The 18,584-nt window shown below is 47.1% G+C and overlaps 3 protein-coding genes across 3 annotated transcripts; 2 read left to right on the top strand and 1 right to left on the bottom strand.

The window, feature by feature from the left end:
- Positions 1 to 919: 919 nt before the first annotated feature.
- cul4a (cullin 4A) lies at positions 920 to 8,648 on the top strand. The gene is made up of 21 exons (XM_068741949.1): positions 920 to 1,147; positions 1,237 to 1,544; positions 1,979 to 2,094; positions 2,247 to 2,350; positions 2,667 to 2,736; positions 2,822 to 2,895; positions 2,978 to 3,140; positions 3,227 to 3,316; positions 3,455 to 3,537; positions 3,820 to 3,887; positions 4,194 to 4,312; positions 4,397 to 4,589; positions 4,675 to 4,779; positions 5,339 to 5,449; positions 5,708 to 5,793; positions 5,876 to 5,983; positions 6,069 to 6,182; positions 6,259 to 6,364; positions 6,439 to 6,611; positions 6,718 to 6,870; positions 6,976 to 8,648. The coding sequence occupies exons 2-21, from the start codon at positions 1,403 to 1,405 to the stop codon at positions 7,069 to 7,071; spliced, it is 2,274 nt and encodes a 757-aa protein (XP_068598050.1). The 5' UTR covers positions 920 to 1,147; positions 1,237 to 1,402; the 3' UTR covers positions 7,072 to 8,648.
- A 504-nt stretch (positions 8,649 to 9,152) lies between these two features.
- Positions 9,153 to 14,035, top strand: lamp1a (lysosomal associated membrane protein 1a). Its single transcript, XM_068760276.1, has 9 exons — positions 9,153 to 9,258; positions 10,791 to 10,897; positions 10,977 to 11,196; positions 11,351 to 11,512; positions 11,607 to 11,809; positions 11,998 to 12,123; positions 12,222 to 12,288; positions 12,373 to 12,540; positions 12,821 to 14,035. The coding sequence occupies exons 1-9, from the start codon at positions 9,204 to 9,206 to the stop codon at positions 12,958 to 12,960; spliced, it is 1,248 nt and encodes a 415-aa protein (XP_068616377.1). The 5' UTR covers positions 9,153 to 9,203; the 3' UTR covers positions 12,961 to 14,035.
- Positions 14,036 to 14,594: 559 nt separating this feature from the next.
- grtp1a (growth hormone regulated TBC protein 1a) lies at positions 14,595 to 17,982 on the bottom strand. Its single transcript, XM_068741077.1, has 8 exons — positions 17,924 to 17,982; positions 17,356 to 17,507; positions 17,108 to 17,266; positions 16,070 to 16,194; positions 15,602 to 15,698; positions 15,329 to 15,501; positions 14,781 to 14,966; positions 14,595 to 14,687 (listed from the first exon to the last, which is right to left on the bottom strand). The coding sequence occupies exons 1-8, from the start codon at positions 17,980 to 17,982 to the stop codon at positions 14,595 to 14,597; spliced, it is 1,044 nt and encodes a 347-aa protein (XP_068597178.1).
- Positions 17,983 to 18,584: the final 602 nt, after the last annotated feature.

Below are 18,584 nucleotides of genomic sequence, written 5' to 3'. Positions count from 1 at the left end.
GAAACAGAAAGTCACTGAATGCTCTGATGATTATGTACTCGGGATCGATGTAATGGAACGTTATAACAACCACGGAATGTCTTGGGGGGGGGGGGGGGGGGGAAGGCGCCTGTGGCTTCAACTCGTCGTCCTCTCTGTTGAAACTGTCTGCGATCCAGTTTCTGCCAGTGTTGGTGTTGGTGCTAGCAAGCATACCTCCAGCTGCTGAGTGTTCAGGGTGGCAGGCCGGTCCGAACAGGCGAGCCTTACTTCAAAAGCAGCATCCACTATAAAACAACAACAGAGCCATGATGCTCGCGTCGGCTGCGCCGGCCAGCAGGGACGATGGTTTCAGCGGCAGCTTCGGGCTTCCTTGACCAGTTTTTAAACGCCGCCCATCACCCATTTTTAGTGAACTCTGGATGTTGCAGGTGACGCAGGGGTGCGTTCAAGACACCTAACAACCAGGAAGGTTCTTCACTGGGCCCCTGTTGAACAACTTTCGCAACACACTTCCTGACACAGCGGTTCTCCATCGACTGCGGCAAGTTTTAGACTTTACTTAAAATTTAATGTCTAAGTAAATAAAAACATTTTTAAATATGCGAATATAAATAACATGTGACAAGTTTTATGAATTTGTTGTAGTGTGAAATGTGTTATTAATGCCCATCATAATAGTGCTGTGTCACATTTTTGTACTTTAAATAGTATTGCTTGAGTCCTTTACGAGGATCTTTGTGGGCTATGCTTGCAAGCCTTAATAAGCAATTATAGTCAGTAAAATATCTTTAAAATATTATAATATTAAAAATTAAAGTAGAGTCCAAACTGTCGCTGAACGTAACTCGGCTGCTTTTCCCCCAAGATGCACCTGTCCATCTGAACTGGAGAGAAAAGCCATTTTGTTGTGCTAGCTAGCTAGCTACCTGGGGGTTTAGAAAGCCTTTAATAATGTGGGTCTGTTATAACAACATTGGAAATGTCTCGCTGGCGATTTTGTTTAACGCTACTGTCGCAAAATAATATAACAGAACTTTTTTTAAACTACTAAGTAGGTTAGTGAAGAACAATGTCCTGGGCTAGCATGTACCGCTAAAGCTAAAGTGTTGTGGAGAAGAGGAAAACTGGACAGCTAAAGTGTGCTGCAGTCCCAGATATCGGAATGGTAGCTAGCTATCTTAGCAGAGAGTATTTATGTTTTACATCGAATCGACCTAGCGGTATTCATTGTGTATTTGTAAATCTATTTGACAGATTACGAATGTCTGCGCTGTCAACCAAAGACAACTGATTCAACAAAGAGGCTGTGTCGCTGACAGTTTGCAACAAAAAAGAAAAAAGAAAGAAAAGCGACAGAACAATTCCAGCACTAATTTAGCAAAACACTCGAACCATTCTGTGCCAAAGCGTTAATCTGATAATGGCCGAGGACACCCGACAGGACAAGAGAGCCAGCTTCTCCACTTTAGCAGAACACAACAATAACGGGATTGCGAGGACCTCCGCTTTGACCCAAAGCAAAACTGGTGCTTCAAAGAAATTAGTGATCAAAAATTTCAAAGGTACTGTCACTAATAATTTTCAGCTTTTGCTGTTGATCGTGTTATTTTGCTACTTTCAGTAGAAAGTTGTCTATCTGGGTTATAGCGTTTTGCCAAAAAGAAAATAGGAAGTACAATATGTTGCTTCATACTTGATGATGATGAATATATTTATTAGATAGAATGTTAGAGCAGGACAAACTGATAAACTAATATTGCATCATATCAATGTAAAATGTAAACAGATGCATGCAACACTGCTTTTTGTGGGTTCAACTGAGACATGTTTTTGCTATTTAACAAACGTGCAGCTTATATGTGTATTAAACATGCACAGTTATTATTGCTGCAAATGCTAATATTGATTTATTTCCATGGATTGGTTTAAGTTTGCTTGCTTTACAGTTCACGTGTATGACCCGTATTTGATGATTGTTGCCGTCTTTTTGTAACAGACAGACCAAGATTAGCCGAGAACTACACCGAGGACACGTGGCTGAAGCTACGAGATGCGGTGGGCGCCATACAGAACAGCACCTCCATCCAGTACAATCTGGAGGAGCTTTATCAGGTTTGCGTTTGTGATTACGACCCTTTTTTTTTTTTTACATGGGAAAAAACGTAACACGTGTCCCTCTGCTGGTTGTCATTGAGCTTATTTACTAAAGGTCTCTCGTGCTTTTATTTCTCCTCCTTGTCTCTGGCCCCTTTTTTTCCTCGAAGGCGGTCGAGAACCTGTGTTCCTATAAAGTCTCCCCGACACTATACAGGCAGCTCCGGCAGGTCTGTGAGGATCACGTGCAGGCCCAGATCCGCCAGTTTAGGCAATATCCTTTAAGATGTCTGTGTGTGAGAGAGAGAGAGAGAGACACTTCCTTGGCAACTGTTTTAACTTCTTGTGTTCTTAAAAGCGCAGCAATAATTCATGACACGTACGAATCAAATTTGATATAATGTTCTTTTGTAAATGCTTTTAGACTTTGTTTTCAGGCATCGGACGTCCTCGCTCAGCTTGAACACAACATTTATTTTGAGCCAATAAGTAAAAATCGCTCTTCTACAAGATGCCTTGGAAACAGATTCTGTGACTTGTGCTCATTCAGAGTTTTGGTTTATTTTTTTAATCCTTAACATGGAGCTCACAGAGTCTTTGGACAGCCTTTCTTTCCTGAAGGGAATGAATCGCTGCTGGCAGGACCACTGCAGGCAAACTGTGAGTTTGATGTTTGACCGACATGCACAGCGAAACTGTTCCGCTAATAGGATGGTGTAAATAATCACGTTTTTTCTGTTTATAGATTATGATCCGAAGTATCTTCCTATTTCTGGACCGTACTTATGTACTTCAGAACTCGTTACTCCCCTCCATTTGGTAACATTCCAGTCCCGATATGTAACGACGCTTGTGGAGGAGTGCCGTTCTGACGGACGCTGATGTTGCGTGTCCTTCACAGGGACACGGGGCTGGAACTGTTTCGCACTCACATCGTGAGTGACCGTGCAGTTCAGAAGAGGACAGTGGATGGAATATTGGAGCAGATAGAACTTGAACGTAACGGAGAAACGATAGACCGCAGCCTACTCAGGAGTCTTCTGGGAATGCTGTCAGACCTTCAGGTACGTGATTTTCTGTTTATCATCATGGAGTAAATACCTTGACACATCTGATTGATCTTGTATCCTCTAATTGTGTTTTTGTTAAGGTTTACAAAGACTCCTTTGAGGAGAAGTTTTTGGTTGAGACCAATCGACTATATGCGGCAGAAGGACAGCGCCTGATGCAGGACAGAGATGTGAGTGCGACCATTAAAGGCTCTATGATAGTAGCGTGGCATGCTGTACTTCTTCGTCCTTAACCCGATGCACATCATGCGATGATAAGAATTAGTGTGTGTGTGTGTGTGTGTGTGTGTGTGTGCGTGCGTGCGCAGGTGCCGGAGTACCTGCACCACGTGGCCCGTCGACTCGAGGAGGAGAACGATCGTATCTTGAGCTACCTCGACCAGAGCACTCAGTAACTGCCCTTTACATTTTAATGCCACCGAGACACACAAAAAACGCTCAGAAGAAGTAAAGACAATCGTTATTATCTGTCGTGGTACATGAGTAAAATGCAACGCTTTTAAATGTTTGAAACTAATATTAATGAGCAGCAAGAGAAAGCAGGAAATTGTGCAGCGAGAGTGAGAGAATTTTCTTGAAAGTGGGTGTTCAAGTTAATCGGACTATCTTTAAAAATGTATGGATTTATATCAACCTTTGAATTCATTTTCTTGTTTTTCTCTTATATTTACAGGAAGCCGCTTATTAACTGTGTTGAGAAACAGCTTTTAGGAGAACACATGACTGCGATACTTCATAAGGGTACAGTGACGTTAAATACTCGGTCTGTCGTGTGTGTTATTTTTGGTTTGCTTTACATTTTAACGCATTGTCGCATCAGTAAAACGTGTTGTTTAATTTGTTTGCTGTAAATCTGTTTATTTTTCCCAATTTATCGAATATTTGTACAGAGTAAATTTTAATCGTCAGTGACTAAAGCAAAACAGATTAACTGCCCTATTTGTGCAACTTGAATACATGAATTTGATGTCGCTATGAAATAAAATTGTAAAATGCAGTCCGATGCGCTTAAAGTCCATATAAATAACCTAAAAACAACTTTGCCAGGTCTGAGCACCTTGCTGGATGAGAATCGTGTGACTGAGCTGACGCTCCTCTATCAGCTCTTCAGCAAGGTGAAGGGAGGACTGTCCACACTGCTGCAGTTTTGGAGGGATTACATAAAGGTATACAAAAACAAAAATCAAGAAAATGTGTTTATGTCCATGAGAAAATAACTTATGTGCTGTCAAAAATGTCTCTGGGTTCAGTTCTTCGGTGGAGAGATTGTATGTACTCCAGAGAAAGATAAGGACATGGTGCAAGACCTGCTGGACTTCAAGGACAAGATGGACAACGTGGCACAGAGTTGTTTTACACGGAATGAGGGCTTCATTAACGCCATGAAGGAGGCCTTTGAGACCTTTGTCAACAAGAGGCCTAATAAACCTGCTGAACTTATTGGTGAGTCGCATGTGAACGAGTCAATTTCGGTGTTTACCTGTTCCAGTGTCAAAACCGCTTTCTCGGTTTTTGTTTCCCCGTCTAGCTAAATATGTGGATTCAAAACTAAGAGCAGGGAATAAGGAGGCCACGGAAGAGGAGCTGGAGAGAATCCTGGACAAGATAATGATCATCTTCCGTTTCATCCACGGTCAGTCGCACGCCGTTAAAGACGGTAGCGAGTCAAAAATAACAGATAACAAAAGGCAAAAAAGCAATGAAATGACAACATCTCGTAATGCAAGCAATAAAGCAGAAGGAATAAAAGATGACGTCCCGCAGGGTGAATAGAAATAAAACGATTTAAAGTGACTTTAAAAAAGGTGCAGATTCGACACTCTGGCACGCTGCAAAAGAATGATCATCTTTATATGAATTAGGTTTACTAGTTTAACTTTAGAATATACTGTAGATTAATATATATATAGTAGAAATATAGACATGATTTAGTTTAGAATATATTTTGTGATTAAGAAATAAATATCTTGGTTGTATGTTAACATTTCACTTGTGTAACCTGCTAAAATAGTAATCTGGTGATCATTTTCATTCAGTTTCATTCAGTTTCATTCAGTTTCATTCAGCTGTTTAGGAGAGTTAAAGGCCACTTTCAGCACGTTAGCATCAGATCCAGCAGCGCAAGGTGAGAGGAGTGAAACAGGCAGGAAGTGACTATTGCTAAAGAGCATGAAACCATTTTGTCTCCGCAGGAAAGGATGTTTTTGAAGCTTTTTATAAGAAGGACTTGGCCAAGCGTCTCCTGGTTGGCAAGAGCGCCTCTGTTGATGCCGAAAAGTCCATGCTCTCCAAGCTCAAGCACGGTGAGAGTAACGCCGTGTCTCTTCAACTGGCACGTTGTCAGTCATCAGAATCCCCTTTTGACTCATGGATATAAGTATCTGTATTTAAATAATACTAGTAGGGTTGTCCAATCTCTCTCTCTCACACACACACACGGAGATGGTCGCAGTATAGACATGAATCATCATCTATGTTATGTACATCAAAAGAAGCTGTAAAGGGTAAAGGTCATTGCTGCGTGTATGATGATGACACAATGTGGTTTGGACTTCCTCTAGAATGCGGCGCGGCGTTTACCAGTAAGCTCGAGGGCATGTTCAAAGACATGGAACTCTCCAAAGACATCATGATCCAGTTCAAGCAGGTACGGTGCGGTCTGTCCACACACACACCTGCATAACGGAACACCGTGTTCATCTTTTGACATTAAAGGAATATCATGTTAGTATATGCAGAACCAGAGTGAGCCCAGCAACATAGAACTGACTGTCAACATCCTGACTATGGGCTACTGGCCGTCGTACACCCCCATGGAGGTCCACTTGCCCCCAGAGGTACAGAAGCGCTGGGTTTACTTCATTTTGGAGGCCGTAAACTTCACAGGGTGCTTTTATCAGATCATTGTTTATGCTTGGATAGATGGTAAAGCTCCAGGAGGTGTTCAAACTCTTCTACCTGGGGAAGCACAGCGGCAGGAAGCTGCAATGGCAACCGACGCTCGGCCACGCCGTCCTAAAGGCGGAGTTTAAAGAGGTACGGTTTGATCGGGGTAAGAGAAGAGAGAGGGATCATTCTGGACGGCATTAATAATCGCGTCTTTGTCCTGTAGGATAAGAAGGAGCTGCAGGTCTCTCTCTTCCAGACGCTGGTGCTGCTGATGTTTAATGAGGGCGAGGATTTCAGCGTGGAGGAGATTCGCTCTGCCACCGGCATCGGTCACGCAATAACTTTCAATACGTCGGACGGGTTTGATCGTGCTGCATCGCGCTATAACGGCGTCTCATTGCAGAGGAGGGAGAACTCAAGAGAACGCTGCAGTCCCTGGCCTGCGGAAAAGCACGGGCCCTCAACAAGAACCCTCGAGGGAAAGACGTGGAGGACGGAGACCACTTCAACTTCAACGGCGACTTCAAACACAAGCTGTTCCGCATCAAGATCAACCAGATCCAAATGAAGGAAACGGTACGGTGCCTCGCCAAAATAAGAGCTTCCTCCCGAAGCAGAGCGGTTACCCCGGGTTACCCCGGGTTTACAAAGGTACAGTTCTCACAACACGCCTTCCTTACAGGTGGAGGAGCAGGTCAGCACCACAGAGCGCGTGTTTCAAGACCGCCAGTATCAGATCGATGCAGCTGTGGTGCGCATCATGAAGATGAGGAAGACCCTGAGTCATAATCTACTGGTGTCGGAGCTCTATAACCAGCTGAAGTTCCCCGTCAAGGTGAGGAATCTGACCTTTAACCCCAGCGCTCTGTTTGAAATGCTGTGGGAGTGGCTGGCCTGTCTGTGGATCGTACAGTAATGTGTAATGTCATTTTTTTTACAGCCCGGCGATCTGAAGAAGCGGATTGAGTCACTCATAGATAGAGACTACATGGAACGCGACAAAGAGACTCCCAACCAATACCATTATGTTGCCTGAAGGACAACCGCTGTTACCGTCACGCTTTCCTGCCCCCCCCCCCCCCCCAAAAAAAACAACAACATCACAGCCCTTCAGTGCCTGACTCTCCTCCTCTGGTGACCATCTTTCCTTCCACTGGATGCAGCATCTGGATCAGACGGCGCTCCGGGGGAGACGAGAGACGCACTCGGATGTTCGGATCCCACGCCGCGTTATCTCCAGTGGGACGGGACGTTTATGGAGGATCAACCCTGGTTATTGATGATTGGTTCATGTGACTTACAAATCTGCTAATGCAAAACTCAACAGCAAATAGCTAGCACTTTCCTCTTTTTTTAATTTTGATTTCTTCTCTCTGTTGGGAGTGGGGTCGTTTTCGTTCTTTCCCCCCCCTCATCTAAATCCACTTATTTTCCACTACGTGTTGGTTTGTGTTTCATTTTTTTGGTGTTCCAAGCGTCCTCGTTATGGATGGCTGCGTAAACTAGCGTCATCAAAAGGCCTGAAGTGAGTCAGCTGGGTGGAGGTCGCATGCTTTTTGGTCAGAGTTAAGGGAATAATTTATCAGAATACAGAAGCGAAATGCAAACAAGCCACTCGAGTATTTTTTGAGGCTACCTGATTTGTTTTGACCAAATTGTCCAAATGGCTCATGTGTGGACGTTTTTGTAGATCAGATTATATTCTATGGAAGAGTGAGAAACGTGAAGCTGAATAAATGGATATTTAATGATTCAATAAAGGATTTGTAAATAACCAGCGAGTTGTACGTCATGCCGTGTCTTCCCCGTTGCCTCTGATGCCTTGATCTTGCTACAGAGCTCATACATCCTTAGGTTGAATATGATACCATAAATATTATAAGTGTTCCTTTTTGGGAAAAAAGCATCAGGCAGATAAAAAAAAATTACCGTATGTGTATGCATCGAAACTTTTTATGGCCTATAATGGTTTTTTTTTAAACATTTCCAGTTACTGGACGTTGTGAAGATGAAACGCTTCTTAATACTTTCACTATCACAGCAGGGAATGTGGATTGCATGATTTAGAAATAACTCTTGAAGGTCAGTGTTAGAACACAAAACTGTTGTCGGATTTTATTGTCCTGATTTAAGACCAGAAATCTCTTTTGTGTGAAAGTGTTTGAGTTATGCATAAGGAATGCAGCAGAACCTTCTACCCTAGCGTATGCGTCAGCTGACAACAGAGTGTGTGTGTGTGTGTGTGTGTGTGTGTGTGGTGGAGGTCTATCACATGTCAATTTTCCAGTTAACAAAAAAAAGACATAAAATACACGTCTTAGAAATATTTGTACATGTATTGCCATGTATTTACCTCACTTTGGGAATGCTGCGTTCAAGTGAGACTTCCGGAATTCGCCCGTTCAAGTTGCTGTTCGGGATTTATCACACACTGTACATGTATGCTTCATATTTAATACGAGTTTCTAATTGGAAAATGGAAAGAACTTAAGAATAGAATTAATCAGCCTTGATTTATGTCATTGTTATGAGTTCCACGAACAAAATCAAGGCAATATTGAAATTCCCGGAAGTGCGCAATTGTTCTCTTTTGCCGTTGCTTTTCAGCTTACCCGACATAATAAAGAATTTAATTATAAATAAATATTTTCTCATGCAATTATAGAGAGCAAAACCTCTGTCGCCTATGCTGTTGGTCACCTATATATATATATATATGTGTGTGTGTGTGTGTGTGCAATTCTGGACAGTGGCTAAACAGGCTATTCGTGAATAGCGCTTCGCTGAAGAGAAGGGGGCGGGCCTCACGTGACCGTTATCGTCGGCTCTAAATGCGAGCAGTTCACGTGACGATTTGCCAGTCGGAGAGAGTAGCTGCGACGGAGGCGCAACTGGAGTTGACTGATTTTTAACTTTCGAATTTTCAAGAACAGATCGTGTTTTAAAAAATAAAATCTAGTCACGCTTTCGTCGGTCAGATAGCAGAACCGTTAACCACCCCAGAAGGAGCAGCGGCCGCCTCGAATTTAGCGAGCTAATCTGAGAAATCGAGTGCGGTTGCCAGAGTTCCGTGCAAAGCCACCGGCTCCTGAAAGCGGCGCCCGGACAGCGTCTCTGCGGGGCTTCTTCTCTTCGGCGTGGAACCCGACTCGTCATCTAACCGGAATAATGGAGCGCTGTCACGCTTTCGCGTCGCTGATCTTTGCCTGGTTTTCGCTTTTCGGTGAGTTTTAACGCTGACCGGTACTTGTCACCGTGGTGGTGCCGCCTTCGGCCCGAACGACGTCACGACACGGACCGTGGATTTACTTGCGGTGTCTGGACAAGCCTTTAGTGAAAGCGTTCCGTGGATCGCACGATTGAAGAAGTCGCTGTTTGATGATGTTGCGTGTCTTTCACTAGAAATGCGTGTGCGTGCGTGCGTGCGTGCGTGTGTACGTGTGTGTGTGTGTGTGTGTGTGTGTGTGTGTGTGTGTGTGTGTGTGTGTGTGTGTGTGTGTGTGTGTGTGTGTGTGTTCTTGCGCAGTTTCTGACTTTATGAACGAAATTCATAGAGAAAAATAATCTGTCGATCAGCTAATCCACTAAATATGTAGAACACATTCATATATTGTTATGCATTGACATTGAAATAGATCACAGGTCGCCCCCCCCCGGGGGGGGGGGGGGGGGGGGCTGCTAAATGTCATGATGAGTCGACAGATATTGATCCACCTGCCTAAGATGCAGAAATCAGTGACGTAAAACGTTCATTCTGTTCGACTTCCGGACTGTGTCGATGCTTCATCTTTGTGTTGCGCAGCATCCAGTCGGGAGGGGGCACGTGACTGCTGACTCATCAAAAACGTGACCCGGTGACCTGGCCTGTCATTTCCCCCCCCCCACGTGGGGGTACCTGTTTTGTTTTTCCTCTCCACCCGACTATTTCCTCAGGATCGGATTGCAGCGTTGCGTCACCAGGCAGCTGCTCTAAGGGGGGGGGGGGGATCAGGGGAGACTTTCAGCAAGGCAGCAGGGGGGGGTCTGCAGGCATCTGGCGGTGCCTTCAGGGAACTGCTCTATTAAACGGCACGTTCATCCACTCATTCATTCATTCGTTCGTTTTCTTAACTTGATCCAGTAGAAAACGGGCTCAGCTCTACTGGAGCCCCATCCCAGCAGTCTACGGACGAGACGCGGGGTACTCCCTGCACAAGCCGCCAGCTCATCGCAGAGACAGGCAGTTTAGTGTAACCCATTCACCTGTTTTTTATTAGAGGTGGAAGGAACCTGGAGAACCCGTAGAGAACCCGCAGGGAGAACATGGAAACTCCTCACAGAAATCCCCCCCCCCCCCCCCCAGTTGGATTTGAACCTACGACCTTCTAGCTGTGAGGCAACAGCCACGCTGCGCTCTATTGTAGGTTCTGGATGGTGTTCTGGTTGCGTTGCGTTGTTGTTATCACGTGTGCTGTTTTTCATTGCAAGCAGAAAAGGTCCGGTTGATCCAGAAGAACCAGATAAACAATCGATAAATGATAATCAGCCAGTCGAGCTCATTGTAGTCGAGTATCAATAGAGCGTCAGCGGCGCAGGTCACATTGTGGGTTGTTTATTTGTTGTTGGTGTTGCTTTTACAATGATGCAAACTGAAACTGATTACAAATATACTTTGAGTAATACTTCACACTGAATCTGAAATGATCTCTGCATCCATCCATGATCCTTTCCTGTCTAATTTAAATATTGCGCTTGTTGTTTTGTGCTCGTCTGCAGGATGCGTTCAGGCCGTTACCCTCGAGGTGACGGAGGGGAACTCCACCTGCATCAAGGCGGAGCTTTCTGCCTCTTTCTCCATCCCGTACGACACCCCCAGCGGCGCGGTGAGGACGGCGCCGGCGCCGGAACGCAACCAATCGCAGCCATCCTTCTATTGACCGTCCCTTTTTTGTCCGTCTTCAGAAAACGGCGCTGGTCTCTCTGCCCGATTCCGCCACAGTCGACGCAGGCAGCAGCTCCTGCGGGTCAGGCGGCGGCCCGTCCCGGTTGGTGACGGCGTTTGGGTCGGGCCACGCCCTGGGGCTGAGCTTCGTGGCCAATGGGAGTCTTTACAGAGTGGCCAACCTGACGCTGCAGTACAACCTCAGCGACGCCTCCGTGTTCCCCGAGGCCAACGGTTCCGGTCGGAATAAACGCCGGCACGCGATCTGCCCGCCGCAGATTTGATCTTTTGAGTTGTGGATTATCCTTCAGAGCAGAAATCTCGTTACACGGAGGAGGTAGAACGTTTCGTTGTCGCGTCGCTTTAAGAATGCGTGCGTTTCATTTCGTCCTAGGCGTGGTCGCCGTGGCGTCGTCTTCCGTTGGGATCTGGGCCCCCGTCAACTCCTCCTACCGCTGCGTGAGCTCCAGCACCTTCGCGGTCGGTGACGCAGCCGTGACTTTCTGGAACATGAGGCTGGAAGCGTACATGCCAGGAAGTGACCTGAGCCCGACAGGTGTGACTCCGCCTCTTCTTTCTTTTTCCGCGTCCTCGTGGGTTTCATTTGTTGCTCGACCAACTTGGTTTTTTTCTTTTTTGTCTCGTCGCAGAAAGTGTGTGTATGGCAGACAAAGCCAGCACCACGGCTCCGCCCACTACTGCCGGTACTACGACGGCGGCTCCGCCCCCGACCCCTGCTGGGAAACCCCAACAGGGCAACTACTCCGTAACCGACAGCAACGGCACCGTGTGTCTCCTGGCCCGGATGGGACTGCAGCTCAACGTCTCCTACTCCTCTCGGTCTCAGAATAAGGTAAAGCGGAACGCAGCCGGAGGCATAAACGTCTAAATGATCGAACGCCATTCCGTCTAAATGATCGAACGCCATTCCGTCTAAATGATCGAACGCCATTCCGTCTAAATGATCGAACGCCATTCCGTCTAAATGATCGAACGCCGTTCCGTCTAAATGATCGAACGCCATTCCGTTCGCCTCGCCAGACTATCCGAGCGTTGGTGAACGTGGCTCCCAATGCGACGACTCCATCCGGATCGTGCGACGCCACCAACGCCACCTTGATTCTGACGGGAGCAGACGCCACCACACTCACCCTCGGCTTCACGCTGGTAGGCGCCCCCCCCCCCCCCCTCCTCGGTTCGGTCACATGATCCAGCTTGGTTTTCCATTTGTTGAAGGTTCTTTCTTACCGACTCCCCGTCCACAGAACGCCACGAGCAACAAATACCACCTGAGCGCGATAACGCTGCAGGCCGACTGGTCCGATATGACGGGTATGTCCTTCTTCAGTAGCAACATGCCCCCCCCCCCCCTGTCCACCTCATTCACCCCCCCCCCCCCCCCGTCTCACTCCACAGCTCCGATCCGAGCCGGTAACAACAGTCTGGACTACATGCGGAGCTCGCTGGGCCGCTCCTACATGTGCAACGCAGAGCAAACGTTGGCGGTGGCGCCGACCTTCTCCCTCAACACGTTCAGACTTCAGATTCAACCTTTTCAAGTCGCCACCGACCGGTTTGCAGCAGGTGCTCGTGCTCGTTTTTAAGTCTTCCCCGTTTTGATTATTATCGATAACGATGTAGGAGCTACCGTTCTGCAGCGTGGCAAAGATATTAACGCACGCCACGCCCCACGTGCGTTAATTAAACGAGCGCCTTGAAACAGAAGCCAGACCCACAACACGAATCAAATAGATTTAGATCAACTCGTTCTCGTCGATCAGATAATGGCAAAAATAATCGGTCCTAACCCTAACCCCCCCCCCCGCTGAAACGTATATTCTTCCATCTTTATGTCCGTCTGCAGCGGAGGAGTGTCAGCTGGACCAGGACCACATGCTCATCCCCATCGTGGTTGGAGCGGCTCTGGCCGGCCTGGTGCTCGTTGTCCTCATTGCATATCTAATAGGCAGGAGGCGGAGCCACGCCGGGTACCAGACTATCTGAACGAACTCTTCACTTAACTTAAACCTGACAGACTGAACTGTAGAGGTGACCCCCCCCCCCCCCCCTTTCCTCAAGCGACCGAGGAAGTCGTGAGACTACGGACGCGGGCGCATGCTTCGTGCTGAGCCGGTGTGGCCTCCTGGATATTGTAGTTTTTATTCGTTTTCCTCTTTCAGGTGAGGAGGGCTGCTATATATTTTCATTGTGCACAGCTTGATGAAAGCACAGAAGACTTCACAAGAGTCTTCGTAGTTGACGATGATGATGGTTTGAATTTGCTGTTTATTCCTTAAAGTTACAGGAATCTGATGTGAAATGATCTTAACAGGATAGGAATGTTTTGCAGGAACAGATGATTACATTTTGGTGACGATCCAGAAGAGATCCTGGATGCTGGATCACTTTGAAATGTTCGGTAACTTGCAGTCAATGGAGCTTCAAAATTTGTTCCTCGATATCTCGGTTGATTATTGACCGATGTTTATGGGATTTGACAGTCATGTAGGGTGGGGGTCTCTATCTCATCACCAAATTTCATCTGGATCTGATCCAGAATGCCGTTAGGAAAAAAACATTTAAATATTAAACCCCATTTACGGATTTAAAATCTGTTTGAAATACACATCAAGTCGGATTCACTTTTATTTTTCACGGTTGGTGTATAAAGATACCAAGAACGATTTGATGATCACCACGATGTGTAAATCCAATTAGGTGGGGGATGAGCTGCTCGGCGGAGGTCTGCGCTCTGAGTGCTTTTCTAGTTTAATGATTTAATCGTCAGATTAAAGTTATATGCTCGTTATTTCTCTACATGCTGACACTTTTTTCTGAAATTCTGGATCATGAAATAATCCCAGCGACCTCTGATCGTGTGCTTTTCCCAATCCACGAAGTGTGACGTGACTAATTTTTATTTTTCACATTACAAAAGAACCGGTGCATGGGTTTGTTTTCCCTCTTCTCTCGCTTCCACAAAGGAACGTTAGTATCTGTTTGAGGTTTTATTTTTATAGACATGGTTTCATCTCCTATTTGCATCTTACTGGAAGATAATAAATATCTCACAAGTCCATTTCATGCCATCTTTTGTTTTATTATTAGTAGATTACATCTTGCAGTTCAAAAAGTGACAAACGGAATGTAGAGCTCGGTCCAGCACGATAATAAAACGCATCTGCGTCGTCGGTTCCGACCCCAAACCGAACAAACGGGACAGCGTTGGCTCAAAAATACATTCGTCCGTTTAATCTTTGCAGAACTATTTCATGAAATCAGCAGGATTGACATTCGAGAGTACAGAAAGTGCAGCATGGAGCGTTCAAGGTGAAATGCAGTCGACCGGTTCCTCTTGTGCTTAAATTATGAAACTCGCAGCTTATCTGAAGCGGCTTTTCACTGCCCAGCTTCTCTTCTCTTTACGCTGGTGGAATTTAAGAGTCAAGTAAATAATTACATCTCTAAGAATCATTAGTGTACACAGCATATCGCTAGATTTAACTTCTGCTGCACGATTGTCCCAAGACTACACAGTATTTAAATGTCAATGTTATATTTTAAAAAGTGGTGCAAACCGGCCCCCGGGCGCTCGGCCCGGTGGAATGTATATAGAAGTTAAGATTGTGCGGCTTGCATCAGGATTCTTCTGCGATGATACGAGATCGACACGCAGACCGCAGCTTCGTCAAGGTCGCCGTGGAAAGACTTCCTGGTTCGGTGAAGATTCTCTAGCGAAGGGCAGAAACAACGGCGCGTTCATTTTACAGCTATCCTCCGACCAAACGGAGGATAGGATAACAAGCGGACGCCTTTCCTTTTACCTGCATGAACGCATGACACTCGTCGACAAACGGTCCGTTGGTGATCTGCTTGAAGATTTGGCAGACGTCCGACAGCGACCTGGCCTGCTGGATCAGAGGCTCGTTGTGGTGGATCAGTGTCAACGCAACACGGAACAAGACTTTAGAGCCCTCGTAGAACAAGCAATCCCAAATCCTCAGAACCGTCTGCAGGAGAAAAAAAAGAACGTTTTTTTTTTTTTTTGCATATATCGTCCCTTTCCAGTACATTTCATCAAAGAAAGGCAAAGTTCACGTTGACTGGATATCTGAAGGCTCCATTTTAATCAGGAAGTAAAATAAAAATGCATAAAACGAATGGATTCATCAAAAAACACTTCTGCAGCAAGATGTTTAAACAAAGTGAACTTTATATTGCGCATAGAAAGATTTGGTGAATATTTGTGAGCAGCTCTGGAAGCAAGAGCAACATCCAGAACGGCTCGGAGTTTCATGCGTAACCATGGGAACGGACACCGAATTAGAAACGGCAGAACGTAACGGCGTTCAGCTCCGCTTCGGTCCCTCACCTCCACCGGCAGCACGTCGATGTAGAGGCAGATGAACCAGCGCGACACCACCAGGGTCCACGTCACGTTCTGATCCGCCATGGTCTGCCAGGCCCGGGGGGCTTTCACCTTCACCAGCTCCCCCAGCACTTCCTGGTCCGTCTTCAGGCCCATCATGGCCGGACTGTAGTAGTCTGTGACATGTCACACACACACACACACACGTGAGTTCTGCGTACCCGCGACCATATTATAGGGTCCAATTATTTTATTCATTCAAAAGAAAAATCTTACCGGATAAAATTCTATCGAGCAGCGCTTCCATCAGCCAGAAGGATTTCTCCTCATCCTTAGTGACGAGGAGGAGGTAACCAGCGATGAAGTTCATTCCCTGAAGACGAGAGAGACTTGAAAACGAGCTACGCATGCGTTACCATGGTTGCAAGATGATAACCACAAATCAACTATAATATTGTTTGACACGCTTTAGCTGCCCGTCTTTTGACATGATACAAAAAGCCCGGATGTCGCGTCACTAAATACCTTCGGTTGGTCCATTTGATTTGTGTTTTTTTTTATTTTATTTGAATTGCAAATCAAAGCCATTGAATTTTCCTTTCAAATTAGCAGAATAAAGACTCAAACGATGCAGAGACCAGAGAACAACCCGATCCGGAGTAGAGCGGATCGGTACTTTCCTCGAGGAGGACCCAACGTCTCTACCAGAGGTCCGCGGTGGCGCCGGATCTCTGGGCCCGTTACCTGGCAGTAGCTCACGGTGGGGTTGTGGTGGCCGTACGCCAGCAGCACGCTGTACAGCGCCCTCTGCAGACACGGCTCGGACGTCTTCCGGAAATGGACGTTGTCTGGAAATGTTCTGTTCAAGTCTGAAACAAAGGAAAGCGTGCGATGCGTGTTGGTTTACGAAGGAGTCGAAGTCAAACGGAGCCGGTCTCAAATATTTGAACTGAACTTTTCACCAGGTTTACTCAAAAGGGTGGATCCGCTGAATTTTTTATTCCATTCTGTGGGTGTTGCCGTATTTAAAAACGCTCTTCCCCACGTCATGTAAAAGCGGCGGCTTCACCGCAACACAATACCGGCGTAAAATCCACGGCTGCAGCACCTTCATGCAGACGTTGTTTTTGTGCTTCGGAGCGTAACAAAGAACCAGAAAGTAACGGCCGAGTAAAACAACGCTGCTGCTGCTGCCTCTCCGCGCTCGCTCGTCCGCGCTCGCCCGTCCGCATTCGCCCGTCCGCATTCGCCCGTCCGCATTCGCCCGTCCGCATTCGCCCGTCCGCATTCGCTCGTCCGCATTCGCTCGTCCGCATTCGCTCGTCCGCATTCGCTCGTCCGCATTCGCCCGTCCGCATTCGCCCGTCCGCATTCGCCCGTCCGCATTCGCTCGTCCGCATTCGCCCGTCCGCATTCGCCCGTCCGCATTCGCCCGTCCGCATTCGCCCGTCCGCATTCGCCCGTCCGCATTCACCCGTCTGCATTCACTCGTCCGCAGCTCTCTCACCAACGTCGCTGAGCTGGACACTAACTACCGTTTCCAGACACAGCAACCGACTCATCCTGAAATGCAGGCTTGAAGATAATTAATTAAATCCCGCCTCCGGGCTCCTCCGGGCTCAGCGAAACGCCTCCGCAGAGGGGGAGCCGACCCGGATGCTAAATGTTCGACTGAAACCGGCTTCGTTGTTTCCGCCACTTCCAGAAATCCCCACACGGCTAATTATCGCCGTTCATGAACGGACCTTAACGAAGCCATTTTAAGTCGGGCCGACAGCGAACCTGTGCGGATGGTCTCCACCAGCTTCGGGTCGTGCTGGGCCGCGAGCAGGGACCGGTAGTATCCCGGGTTGTTCTCCAGCCGGTCCCGAGCGCCGCTGGCCGCCATCCAGACCAGAGCCCGGTGCTGGTTGGGGACCCCCTTGCGTACGTAGCGCTTCACTGAAGGAAAGGAGCAATGCTCGGCTGAGTTTTACCGCACGGAGCCGCCCGGCGAGCGTCTCCGGCGTGCGTTCGGGTCTCGTGCTCACGTTTGGCGTTCTTCTGCACCTCGCCTTTGCCCTTCAGCAGCTTGGACCACTTGATGCATCGCCGGGTCAGGACAACCAGGTAGCGGGACATCAGCTCCTCCTGAGAGTCGTAGTCGAAGTCCTCGGGGCGCTCGAACCCGTACGGATCCACGCTGGGTGGGAAAAGAGCAGCGTTTGTCGGTGTAGCACATCAAGATCACTTAAATTCATTTAGACTGAAATACAATCAGAATGTGTGGAAATCTGTGCTTCTGTTTATGCATTAAATTAGAGAAAACCATCAAAACATAAAGACAATGGATTATAAATGTTGAATAATGATTTTACATGGAAAAAGTTACGTTACGTTAAAAAGATAAACCTTAACTACACGTAACTTGGCGTGGTTGTTGTTGGGTTTACGGTAAAACGGGCTAAGTGGCTAAAGTTAATGTTAGCTGAATGCTAAAGTTAAGGGACCTTTACCTGCGTGGCTAATGCTGCTAATGCTGCTAATTCGACTTTAAGCCTCCCCGAGGGTTTACTTTACGCGGAGGAAGCTTTACGGACGCGTCGCCGTTACCGGTACCTGTCCATTCTGCCTCTGGCCCCGCCGCCGTCGGTGCGCGTCGCTCCGTTCGCCTCCATTGCGTGAAATGAACGTTAGTCAAACCCGCGTTGGCGTTTGCTTTTCTCCATGTTTGCGTGCGAAGGAACGAGACAAGTCGCTGGTTCTCTCGGGATTAACTTTTCTATGCCGGGGAAGGAAAACTGTAAAACATTGTTGCGCTCCTCTCCAAGTTAAGATCTCGTTTTTTGGGTTCGATTCTTTGTCTATTTAATCCTTTGAAGATGAAGCCGTGAGTTTGATCTTCACCCACATGCACCTGCTGCTGCGCCACTCCCTCTCTCCGGACGACAACCGGATGGTCCGCGAAGTCAGCGCGAATAAATAATATAAATAAACCGCGCGCAACGACTACATTTTGCTCCCAGAAGTATCCTCAGCTTAAACCTGCTGGTTCCGGTCCATTTCCGTGGAGTTACACGGCCCGAACGACTCCCGTACACGATTTGGGACGTCCCGGGACGCACGCTAGAGACTTTGTGCCGCGTTCAGGGGACTATCGGAAATTCCTAAATCAGCGCTAACGCAGGACGCGCAAAGGTGATTTACGCCCCGTTGAAACAGGTGTGTGTGTGTGCGCGATTTAAATGTTAAATAATAAATGTTTGGATTGCCCAGAAAT

This window comes from Brachionichthys hirsutus, chromosome 1 (genome assembly GCF_040956055.1).
Source record: "Brachionichthys hirsutus isolate HB-005 chromosome 1, CSIRO-AGI_Bhir_v1, whole genome shotgun sequence".
NCBI lineage: Eukaryota > Metazoa > Chordata > Actinopteri > Lophiiformes > Brachionichthyidae > Brachionichthys > Brachionichthys hirsutus.
Note: the sequence above shows the minus strand (reverse complement) of the source record. Positions and strands in the feature narration are given on the sequence as shown.

Bases quoted from the DNA above. Each gene is read 5' to 3' on its own strand.
- grtp1a (XM_068741077.1), bottom strand. From the start codon at position 17,982: ATGGAGGCGAACGGAGCGACGCGCACCGACGGCGGCGGGGCCAGAGGC. The intron at 15,699-16,069 runs GTAACGGGCCCA...TCTCGTCTTCAG, and splicing joins CCACCGTGAGCTACTGCCAG to GGAATGAACTTCATCGCTGG. The intron at 14,688-14,780 runs GTAAAAGGAAAG...GCCCTTCGCTAG, and splicing joins AGTGTCATGCGTTCATGCAG to AGAATCTTCACCGAACCAGG.
- lamp1a (XM_068760276.1), top strand. From the start codon at position 9,204: ATGGAGCGCTGTCACGCTTTCGCGTCGCTGATCTTTGCCTGGTTTTCG. The intron at 11,197-11,350 runs GTCGGAATAAAC...ATTTCGTCCTAG, and splicing joins CCCCGAGGCCAACGGTTCCG to GCGTGGTCGCCGTGGCGTCG. The intron at 12,124-12,221 runs GTAGGCGCCCCC...CCCCGTCCACAG, and splicing joins TCACCCTCGGCTTCACGCTG to AACGCCACGAGCAACAAATA.
- cul4a (XM_068741949.1), top strand. From the start codon at position 1,403: ATGGCCGAGGACACCCGACAGGACAAGAGAGCCAGCTTCTCCACTTTA. The intron at 4,780-5,338 runs GTCAGTCGCACG...TTGTCTCCGCAG, and splicing joins CATCTTCCGTTTCATCCACG to GAAAGGATGTTTTTGAAGCT. The intron at 6,871-6,975 runs GTGAGGAATCTG...TTTTTTTTACAG, and splicing joins AGCTGAAGTTCCCCGTCAAG to CCCGGCGATCTGAAGAAGCG.